Genomic DNA, 9,582 nt, shown 5'->3' on the forward strand with positions numbered 1-9,582 from the left:
GGGTGTAAATCTTGGTTGCAGGAGGGAGTGTTGTAATTAAATTTGACTCCTTTTTGCTGAAAGGGGTAAGTTTTATGTTTATTTTATCTTCATAGTTTACTGGACATGGTAAAGCAATTTCTTCGTCAGACGGTCTGGAAACTATTGAAACTACTTCTTCTATTTCTTCACTTTGCAAACGTTTACACATTTTTATGATACTTTATAAAAGTTTTTAATAATTTAGTTTTACATTTTACTAAAACTTTAGGTTAGTACTCAAAAAATTTAGGTTAGAATTTTGAAAGAAGGGATGTGGTTGTATACTCGTTTAAAAGGACGCTTTGTATCTTGACCCTATATGTTTTTATTTTTTATTATTTTTGAATAAGAAAACTTCCAATGTTAAATTATATTTTTTATGCTACTTTAGTAATCCTGTTTAGTCTTTCTTTTTCAGAATGTTAGTTTTTAACTTAAAAATATTAATAGGCTAAAGGGAATTTTACTTCTCACTATGGAAGTGTAATTCTGATTATGTTGCCTAGCCTTTATTTACAAATGGTGTAATGTTCATTCAAAAGATACTTGGAATATTTAATTAAAATAACGTGTATAATCTAAAATGATATTATCTGCAACGTTTAATTAACACAATTAAGAATTGTACAAAATCTGTCAATATGCCTGAAGAAAAAGTGAGTGATACAGAAGATAAAATTCAATACATACAAAGATTGTGCTGTGGACTACAGAGTGATAACAAACGCACAAGGAAACAAATTCTAGTCGATCTTGAAAAGTATCTTTCTAGTGAACAGTTTTCTAATCAGGAATTGCGAGACATTTTTAACGAAATTCATATTTACACTCTAAATGCCTTGAGAGATAAAGCAGAGGCAGTTCGAGAGCAAGGGATACACTTTATGCAATTTCTTGTAGTAGAGAAGTTACCCTTAAATGATTATTACATCACTTACGTGATTCCAGTGCTAGTTGAACGATTAGGGACCGTTGAAATAGTGGAAGAGTCAGAAGAAATTAGATTACAATTGGTCAAATTTTTACATGCGATTATTGAAAGATACTCAAACACCTCACAGTTGAAACCATTCTTAAATGATGCAGTCATCATACTAAAAGAAACTGTTAAAGACAAGTTTCCAGATGTTAAAGAGGTCAGTTGTAAATGTATAGTGGATCTGGCAAGATCCTTACCAAGAGATTTCCACACACAGGCCGAAAACTTAGTTAAACCCATTGTAACTGCATTTACTCACCAACGTTACAGAATTCGTGTAGAAGCAATCAAGTGCATGGGTATGTTCTAATTTACTGCTTTTTAGTAAAGTAGAATTGTACAATTATCTTTAATAAAATAGATAAATAAAAAGAACATTTACTGCTACAAATTCCAAAAACTTGTAATTATTTGATAAAAATTTTAGGTGAAGTCATATTGCATTGCACTCATAAAGGTTTAGAAGATGCCTTGACCCCAATGGCTGAAAGATTATTTGATTCTATTCCTTTAGTGAGACAAACTGTAGCGGATGTTGCTGGTCGTTGGCTCTTAGAATACAGAGATAGATATTCTTTTTTTGCAAAACTTCTACCACTTTTATTAACAGGGTAATAGATGTACACTTTTCTACATTCATCTTGAACTTACAATCTTTCTTTGAAGATTAAATGATGAAGTACCTGAAACCAGAGATAAATCTTATTCAATTTGGGTAAAAGTAGGTCTTCAGTACATGCAAGAAAATGAAAAGGACCTGAAAGATCAAATGGACTTCCTTGTAACTATTCCAGAGCATTATCCAAAACATTGTAATTATTATAAAGACTTAATTAAAAAGTAAAATTGATAATTTAATTTTCTAATGTTTTAGTGACCAGACCTAATTTGGGATGCAGAGCATTAGTTAAGAGGGAAGTTGGCAAAGTATGTCTAGCTTTAAGTCGAGAATTAAGTAAAAGCTGGCAATATGACGTAAAAATTCGTTGTAGTCAGCTTTTATGCTCAATTGCATTACATGCTGAGGAGGGAATAACTCAACATTTACAAGATATTCTACCTGCAATGTATATCACTGCTAGAGACGAAGATGATAAAGTCGTTGTGAATGTAAACAAATTTTTATTACCCTCAAAACAATTTTTTTCAACTTAATTTATACTTTTTAAAAGTTTTGTAAATATATTTTTTAACGTTTTAGCTTGTTCAAGCAAGTGAATTAATGGGTCTTTTCGTTCCTGTTGAAGCATGGTTGAAGCTTATCCTTCCAGCAATTGAAGATGGCCCCCATTATGGTCATTTAATAGTGTTGACAGGATTCATTGAAGGGGCACCCCAACAACATATCAGACCCCATCTAAAGGAAATTTCAACATTATTAGCAGACAAGACATTTTGTCAGAGTCGAAAAGTAAGGGACTTATTAATTTTTAAAACTTTTGTATTTTAATTTGGTTTCTTTGTTAGGTGAAATATCAACGAGAATTAACGAAATGTATAAAAGTAATTATGAAAAAATGTAATAACGATGATCAGGAAATTGGTAAAGATATTTTTGTTATTGCAATAACATTGATTGCCCTTAAAGACAAAGAAAACGACACAATAATTGATTATACCCTGCTTGATGACCTTTATAAGTGTTTAGGACTTAATTCGTCTTATGAACTCTGGCATAAATACACGAAAAATGTATTGGATGTTGTAAATAAAGACCCCAAAATGTGGACAATTAATACAGCTGAAAGATGCATGTTTGATGTCGTACTTCTTAAATCAGGTAAGTTTAATGAGAAATACTAGTTCTTCCTCCCTATCAGTCACTGTGAGCTCGAAATTGTTGGCGCCATTGCTTCGAGTGGTCAAAATTCACTTTTGTGAACAATTTTTTTAATCACTGTGTTAAAAATTGTTTGAAAAACGTTTTGATTCTAATTGTTTATATTTAAAGCATTGACATCAGTGACAGCAAGAGTTGGACTTTGTCCTGTGCTGAAAGCACTCATATTTTTTTTATGTATATAATTAAATAAGATTTTAGCTCTAAGTTTATTCATATTGTCAATAGTCGGCCATTTTTATTGCTCCACTATGACGTAGTGTCGGCCATTATTTTTTTTCTAATTGTTGCTGTTGTCGGCCATCATTCCTTTCTAATTGTTGCTGTTGTCGGCCATCATTTTTTTAATTGTTGCTGTTGTCGGCCATCATTCTTTTTCAATTGTTGTCGCATTGTCACTGATGTCGGCCATTATGGTTTTTTAATAGATGTATGGTAATGAATGATTAAAGTTTGAAGGAACTTTCGTTTGTAAATACGTATGCAACGCATCGTAGACTTCAGCATAAGAAATTGCTGGTATTTTCATTTACGTAATACTATTTTGCCCTGTGTTGACAGCACTCATAATTTCTTTTATATCTAATATTAATTTAAAAATTGCCTTTATTATATGCTTATTGGATAAATTAATTTTTTGTTTTTAGAGAAAGCTTTTGGAGAAAATTTAGAAATCATTTCTGGCATACTTGGGGAATGTTTAAATCCCGATGTGGACGCAGAAGCCAGGTTGAAGACATTCATTGCACTTTCTATAGCTTTTGAGAATAAAAAGACCATCTTTGAAAACGCCACGGATCTTAACACGTTTTTAATAAAATTAGTCGATGGTATGTCTCAAAAATTTTATATTTAAATTGCAATTTTATTTTTAATTAATTAATTTCAGATGTGTTGGTTCCCACCCTGGTATGGCACGCGGGTAGAACAGCAGAAGCTATGCGTACGATGGCTGCCACATGTTTGTCTAGTGCCCTTAATCCTGGTAAAGATAATTTTAGACTGTTTTCATCTTTTGAAGTTTTCCGACCTACGTTCGATAAGCTTTTGCCACTTCTGTTCACCTTAATGGAGGACAACTCGTATAAAAGTAGACTATTAGCAGTGGAAAACGTTACCCTTCTCAAAGAGGCCGCTGTACAGTTGGGATGTTGGGAAATTAACGATTTTGTCAAGATTTATCCTGGTAAAAAAATATTTTTTTTAATAACTAGTAATTGTTTTTTTAGTGATGCTATTGAAGTACGTGTACATGATGACTACACACAATATTTTATTTTTAATTTCAGAAGTTTTAAAAAGATTGGACGATCCTATAGACAAAGTACGCATAAGTACATTGAAAACTTTGCCCACAATGTTCGCCAATGTGCCATCAGATTTGGAGAAAACCACATTCAAAAGTCACTCTGAACACATAATAAACACACTTTTAACACACTTTGATGACAACAGTGAACAAGTAGCAGAATTAATTTTTGGTAAGTTTTGTTTTTTTTGTACTTTTGATTTATTAGTTAGTTGATAACAACTTTTAGAATGTCTGAAAGTTGTGGCGGTATTTAATGGGAAATTTCTTCGCGAAAAAGTGGAAAGATTCAAGCCTTTGCTTCGCAATAAGAAGGGTTGTGATGATATATTAAACTATTTATCAGAAAACGAAACTATTTATACTTAGCTAATTGAAAAAGTTGTTTATCTATTGTGTTGTTTGTGCACGTTTAAACAATAAAACTAGTCAAATTGGTACTATTGGCTTTATTATTTTCACAACTAATCTATTATTTAAAAATATACATCAACGGGTTTGTTAATTACATAATTAAATCTTAATCCTTATTTAATTTTATCGTTTTCCCTGCACTCTACCTGAGATCAGAGTTATTATATATTATAGATTATTACATTGTGTGCTTTGCTTTTCTTTATACACTTTTATGGCTTACAGTATTACAGTGTCTTAAAACTATTCAACAATTTTCCTGATATAAAAATATATGCATGTAAAATACCCTATGTATTACATTTATTTTGGTGTTTCGCGTTGTTTTTAAGTACTTTTATTAATTTTTTTAAATCAATTAATTAAGATTAAAAAAACCAATCATAACTTTCGAGTCAACTACTTAACTATTTTTAGCTACGTGTTTTTTTTTAAGGAAAATAAGACCCTAAATTGTATTTACAGAGAAAAATGTGCTAATAATTAGATGCTTGTACTAGGCAGTAAATAACGTAAGTCAAAATGATGCTAATTAACTTAATATGGAATCTTTTATATATTCACATAACTTAGTGAACGTTAGGATAATTAAAAAAAAATACATTTCAATGCTATGCGACTAGAACACTTCTATTCTTTAGTGAATTGTGTGGAAAAAAATTGCAAAATTATATTAATTTATAAAATGAGGTATCTTTAATCGTTTAAAATAAAGTGGTAACTTGAACATACATAAAAAAACTTGTAATTACTGTTTGGCACTTATTATTTTAGTTTATGGTGACTAATTGTGTAAAGATTGATAAGAAAACCAACAGCAAACAAAACACAGAAAAAAGTTGACATTAGCTTCTAGCAAACACACTTGACTCTTCTATTAATGAGCAAAAGTTAACTAATCTACAAATTACAAAAATGTAAATGAATTTTACTTTATAAGGCAGTGTATTTATCTGTAAAACTAATCACTGACGAGCACTTCTTTCAGTTTCAATAAGGCATTCTCTAACTAATAAACGAGCTTGTACAATACCCCTTTTTAATCTCTCTGCTGAACTTTTACTGCCCGCATATGTTGGTCTTACTTCTCTTCCTAATTCTTCAATAACTCCTAAAAGCTGAGCATATTTTGACTGACTTGGCTGCTGACTGCTGGCAGTTACAACAGCCGGTTGAGGGTTAGATTTTGGATTGGGGCTGAAGTTTGCTGGCATAGGAACAGGAGTAACGGTGACATCGTTTAGTTTCGATTCGACAGCTTTAATGTCAACAGTATCCATCTTAAATGTCCTGATATATAAAATTAATTATAGTAATTAGCATATAGGCCAATGTACAGAAAACTATCTTACGTATTTAATCCTGAAGAAGGGGCCACTTGTTTTTTGATAGGACACTTGTGCATCCAATGTACCATAAACTAGTTATATTGATGCGTAGTTCACAATTTAAAGAATATTACAGGATTTAAAATGAAAATCTTGTAGTTCTTGAATGCTAGAAACTCAAATTTGAAAATATATAACCTCAAAACAAAAAATAAACTTGCACAACCACACAATAACCATAGATAACCATAACAATTAACTGGGTATTGTTAAATCTATAGCCGTTACTTTGATCTGTTATTATTTAGTCTGAAAGCGGCGTTGCCAATAGTTATGCGGCTATTATTACAGTTATTTGGAACTCAAATATACACAATACTACATTATTTTTCAGTAACGGTTCTTCAATGAAAGTTCCCGTCATGCGTTATTATAACTTATCTATGATTATAACCCACTATATATCTCTTATCTATGATTATAACCTAACTTTAATTCTTCACTATTTTAAAAATAAGGAAAAATGGCAAATAGTCGTTTAGAAAAAATTGGTAATATTTACACTAGGTAAGTCTTATATAAAATGTAATTAACTATCTTCACATGTTTGTTATTTGGATAATTTTAGAGCAAAAGGTTTGATACAGTCCGGTGCATTGCAATGGGAAGATCGCCCCCTGTGGTATGATTTATTTGAAAGATTTCCTCCAAAAGAAGATCCAAGATTCGATAGACCTGCTCCACAAATAACCCTAAAACAAATATTTTACGAAGAAGATAATATTAGGTCGTAAGTGTTTAATAATACATGTTGTAATAATAATATAATATAACATTTAATCATTTGTTTTAGTATATTTCATAAAAGAAACAAGCAAATTGGTATTACCAATATGTTTAATAGCTCCTCACAAACGGTGACTCAAAGATTTATACAATGTTTTCAAAAATTACAAAAAGAATATGAAACTTCGGTACCTGTTGAAAAAGTTTATGAGGAAGCAGTTGAAATGTTACAAAAAGAGCGACAGAAGAAGTCGCAATTGTCGGAAGAAGAAGGGGAAGCTATCAGTCTAACAAAATCCTTCAAGGATGCTCAAGAACAAAGAAATAGTCAAGAACCAATGTTAAATATTAAAGTAAATGAATTGTTTAAGGAATAACTCTGAAGTTATTTTGTATTTGTCATTAGTTTGTGTTTAAGTAATAAACTAGTACTAGCTATTCAAAACAATATAAAAATCATTTTTTAATTATGTTTTTTTAGTTGTATAAAAATGTAATTTAATTAATGTGCCTATTTTATTATTTAGTTGGTTAAATAATTTTGTGTATTTTGAAGTCTGCAAGCATCAAGAATAAGAAGAATAGTGTTTTAAACTTATCTATGGTTTTGAAAAAGGTTAGGTTATGTTTTGTGGAAACGCCAAAATTTAATTTCAGAATGCAAATTTTATCTTTTTAAGAGAAATATTTTGAATTTTGTGGAATGGAATCGACAGTACGAACATTTGTAAGTGAAGCACACATATTTATACGGCAGTAAATACCTAATTTATATTTGTTTTACTACAGGCTATCCCTAACGAGTTGTGTAGAAGAGCCGGTATTGCAGCTACATGGCATTCAATAAATAATTTAGGTATATTTCCTTCTCAAAGTGTAAATCCTAGTATCCCAGACAGACCAAGCCCATATGGACCTAGTGAAGCCTCGGTATTTAATGTTCGTCAAGACATATTACTATTTGAGCCTATTCTAAGGAAACTTGTGAACGAATCCAATGGAATTTTCTTAAATTTACAAATTCTTACATCTGGTAATGTTGCGAACTTAAAACAGGAACTATTAAAAGTCAGTCATCAGTATAGGTCAGTAATACGTGCATGCTTGGAAAATTTACAAGATGAAGTAGCAAGGGTTGATGAACATACAAGTGAAAATATGAAAAATTATATTACTATATTCTACTCTATTGAATGTATATGGCATCTTTGTGAAATCTTATTTATAGAAAATATACCTGGTAAGTATAATACAATTATATAATTCTAGTCTTCATGCTCCACAAATGTTTGTTTCACTTATCAGGTAGTATAGTTCTCCCACACCTTTTGGAATGGGTCAGGTTTCATTTTCCTAAATATGAAAGGCAAGCAACTATTTATTTAAACTCTGATATTGATAATATTGAATTGGATCCTGATTATTGGAAAACAGTAATTGGTTGTCTTCTTCAAGGGCGAGTGGAAGTTGTTAGGGCTCTTTTGACACTGCATTCATCAGCAAACAGTCCAGTGTTTAAACTGTTTGACCAAACATTAAAGTCGATGCCCATTTACAATGTAAGCAATATTACACACTATATACTTTTATTATAAATTCTTATGCCCACATATATTTATTTAGGTTTATAGTGGTACTTCTGTGACAGAGTTTAATTTACGATGGAAGCATTGGTTGGTAGACACACAGTCGAAGATAGATGCTAAATCATTTGTCTCAGAAAGTCATTTAAACCTTATGATGAAGGTAAATTTCCATTCACTTTCATTTCTTGTCCTTTATCATTATTTTATCCAATTATTTAAAAACATTTATTAGCTTGCAGTTGGTGAAGAACTGGCTTGGAATCAGGTACAAGCTCAGTGTGAGGCTTGGTACGAATTATTAGCCTCCTGGCTGTTTTTTACTGAGCCAACTGTTAAAACTTTTGAGCTAGGTCAGTTTGCTAGACGATGCATTGGTCGTATGGGCGTTAGAGATCACCTAAGACATCTAGACCAAATTCTTTTGGCAGCATTAGAAGCTGATATATTTCAGGTAAATTTCTTATTTTTAATTTGCAATCTGATTAGTATATTATGTAACTTCTTAGGTGATAAAAGAAATTCAGCACATGTCTGAAAATGGGTGGTTTGTGAGCCATTTAACTGACTTGTTATTTCATGCAGGAGTTTTGGATACTTTAGATGGGACCAATGAGGACTTGTAAGCATAATTTAATGTTTTTTGTATTATTTTGTTTCTTATTTTAAATATTAAGGGTGGCTGGACGACTTCGCGAGTCTTTCTTAATTGATTATGGGGTTCTAATGAGTAGCCACCATTCCTTGTGGCAATTGGGCTTAAGTTATTTGGATCATTGTCCCTCAGATGGTCTACATGTTATTCAATTACTGCTGCAAAAGTTGCCTTTAGGAACTGAAGTTCGAGTGCAAAAGATTGTTCGAGAGGCACTTAAAAGAGACCTCCATCCTGTGGGTATGTTAAAGAAAACAATTAAATTTAAAGGAATTGTTTGTAAATATGTATGCAACACATCGTACACTTCAGCATAAGAAATTGCTGATACTAACTACGTAATACTACTTTGCCCTGTGCTGACAGCACTCATAATTTCTTTTATATGTAATATTATATTTGCTCATCAAACCCTATTCGTATAAAATTGCAAAGTGCCTATAGTTTTCAATGTAATAGCGATTAGCTCCATCGCAGCACGTGCGCGACGAGCGGTCTGGTCATTGAGATAAAAAGATGATTAAAGGCTTCCTGGCGACATTAAAACGTGGTATGTGGAAAGTAACAACAAAAAGTGCGGCTGTATTACGAGCGCATTGTTATAAATTTGGTGCTTCTCGTCGCCAGTTATGTAAGGGTTGTTCCGGTAGTAAGGCGAAATATCTGC

At 31.6% G+C, this 9,582-nt stretch overlaps 5 protein-coding genes across 5 annotated transcripts in view; 3 read left to right on the forward strand and 2 right to left on the reverse strand.

Moving 5' to 3' along the window:
• Positions 1 to 300, reverse strand: part of LOC108735631 (diphthine methyltransferase) — an 11,989-nt gene extending 11,689 nt beyond the window's left edge. Inside the window, exon 1 of the mRNA XM_025981250.1 lies at positions 11 to 300. Coding sequence (XP_025837035.1) covers positions 11 to 190 — 180 coding nt within the window. The 5' untranslated portion in view covers positions 191 to 300. The remainder of the gene's footprint in view (positions 1 to 10) is intronic.
• A 196-nt stretch (positions 301 to 496) lies between these two features.
• LOC108734807 (dynein assembly factor 5, axonemal) lies at positions 497 to 4,589 on the forward strand. Its single transcript, XM_025981249.1, has 10 exons — positions 497 to 1,299; positions 1,428 to 1,611; positions 1,667 to 1,812; positions 1,875 to 2,110; positions 2,202 to 2,411; positions 2,468 to 2,780; positions 3,488 to 3,670; positions 3,730 to 4,026; positions 4,130 to 4,321; positions 4,379 to 4,589. Exons 1-10 carry the CDS (start codon positions 663 to 665, stop codon positions 4,516 to 4,518), a joined length of 2,538 nt encoding a protein of 845 aa, XP_025837034.1. The 5' UTR covers positions 497 to 662; the 3' UTR covers positions 4,519 to 4,589.
• LOC108736668 (cyclin-dependent kinase 2-associated protein 2) lies at positions 4,584 to 6,278 on the reverse strand. Its single transcript, XM_018469171.1, has 2 exons — positions 5,916 to 6,278; positions 4,584 to 5,853 (listed from the first exon to the last, which is right to left on the reverse strand). Exons 1-2 carry the CDS (start codon positions 5,978 to 5,980, stop codon positions 5,529 to 5,531), a joined length of 390 nt encoding a protein of 129 aa, XP_018324673.1. The 5' UTR covers positions 5,981 to 6,278; the 3' UTR covers positions 4,584 to 5,528.
• A 67-nt stretch (positions 6,279 to 6,345) lies between these two features.
• LOC108736657 (probable 28S ribosomal protein S23, mitochondrial) lies at positions 6,346 to 7,144 on the forward strand. Its single transcript, XM_018469158.2, has 3 exons — positions 6,346 to 6,458; positions 6,520 to 6,681; positions 6,745 to 7,144. The coding sequence occupies exons 1-3, from the start codon at positions 6,415 to 6,417 to the stop codon at positions 7,052 to 7,054; spliced, it is 516 nt and encodes a 171-aa protein (XP_018324660.1). The 5' UTR covers positions 6,346 to 6,414; the 3' UTR covers positions 7,055 to 7,144.
• A 120-nt stretch (positions 7,145 to 7,264) lies between these two features.
• The window catches only part of LOC112906675 (nuclear pore complex protein Nup85-like), a 9,979-nt gene continuing 7,661 nt past the window's right edge, over positions 7,265 to 9,582 (forward strand). Inside the window, exons 1-7 of the mRNA XM_025981282.1 lie at positions 7,265 to 7,404; positions 7,467 to 7,917; positions 7,983 to 8,236; positions 8,301 to 8,423; positions 8,496 to 8,714; positions 8,770 to 8,882; positions 8,938 to 9,221. Of these exons, the coding sequence (XP_025837067.1) occupies positions 7,381 to 7,404; positions 7,467 to 7,917; positions 7,983 to 8,236; positions 8,301 to 8,423; positions 8,496 to 8,714; positions 8,770 to 8,882; positions 8,938 to 9,221 (1,468 nt within the window). The 5' untranslated portion in view covers positions 7,265 to 7,380. The remainder of the gene's footprint in view (positions 7,405 to 7,466; positions 7,918 to 7,982; positions 8,237 to 8,300; positions 8,424 to 8,495; positions 8,715 to 8,769; positions 8,883 to 8,937; positions 9,222 to 9,582) is intronic.

The sequence above is a fragment of the Agrilus planipennis genome, unplaced genomic scaffold (genome assembly GCF_000699045.2).
Source record: "Agrilus planipennis isolate EAB-ADULT unplaced genomic scaffold, Apla_2.0 scaffold5, whole genome shotgun sequence".
NCBI lineage: Eukaryota > Metazoa > Arthropoda > Insecta > Coleoptera > Buprestidae > Agrilus > Agrilus planipennis.

Bases quoted from the DNA above. Each gene is read 5' to 3' on its own strand.
- LOC108734807 (XM_025981249.1), top strand. From the start codon at position 663: ATGCCTGAAGAAAAAGTGAGTGATACAGAAGATAAAATTCAATACATA. The intron at 2,111-2,201 runs GTAAACAAATTT...TTAACGTTTTAG, and splicing joins ATGATAAAGTCGTTGTGAAT to CTTGTTCAAGCAAGTGAATT. The intron at 3,671-3,729 runs GTATGTCTCAAA...AATTAATTTCAG, and splicing joins TTTAATAAAATTAGTCGATG to ATGTGTTGGTTCCCACCCTG.
- LOC108736668 (XM_018469171.1), bottom strand. From the start codon at position 5,980: ATGGTACATTGGATGCACAAGTGTCCTATCAAAAAACAAGTGGCCCCT. The intron at 5,854-5,915 runs GTAAGATAGTTT...TTTATATATCAG, and splicing joins CCTTCTTCAGGATTAAATAC to GACATTTAAGATGGATACTG.
- LOC108736657 (XM_018469158.2), top strand. From the start codon at position 6,415: ATGGCAAATAGTCGTTTAGAAAAAATTGGTAATATTTACACTAG. The intron at 6,459-6,519 runs GTAAGTCTTATA...GGATAATTTTAG, and splicing joins ATTGGTAATATTTACACTAG to AGCAAAAGGTTTGATACAGT. The intron at 6,682-6,744 runs GTAAGTGTTTAA...CATTTGTTTTAG, and splicing joins GAAGAAGATAATATTAGGTC to TATATTTCATAAAAGAAACA.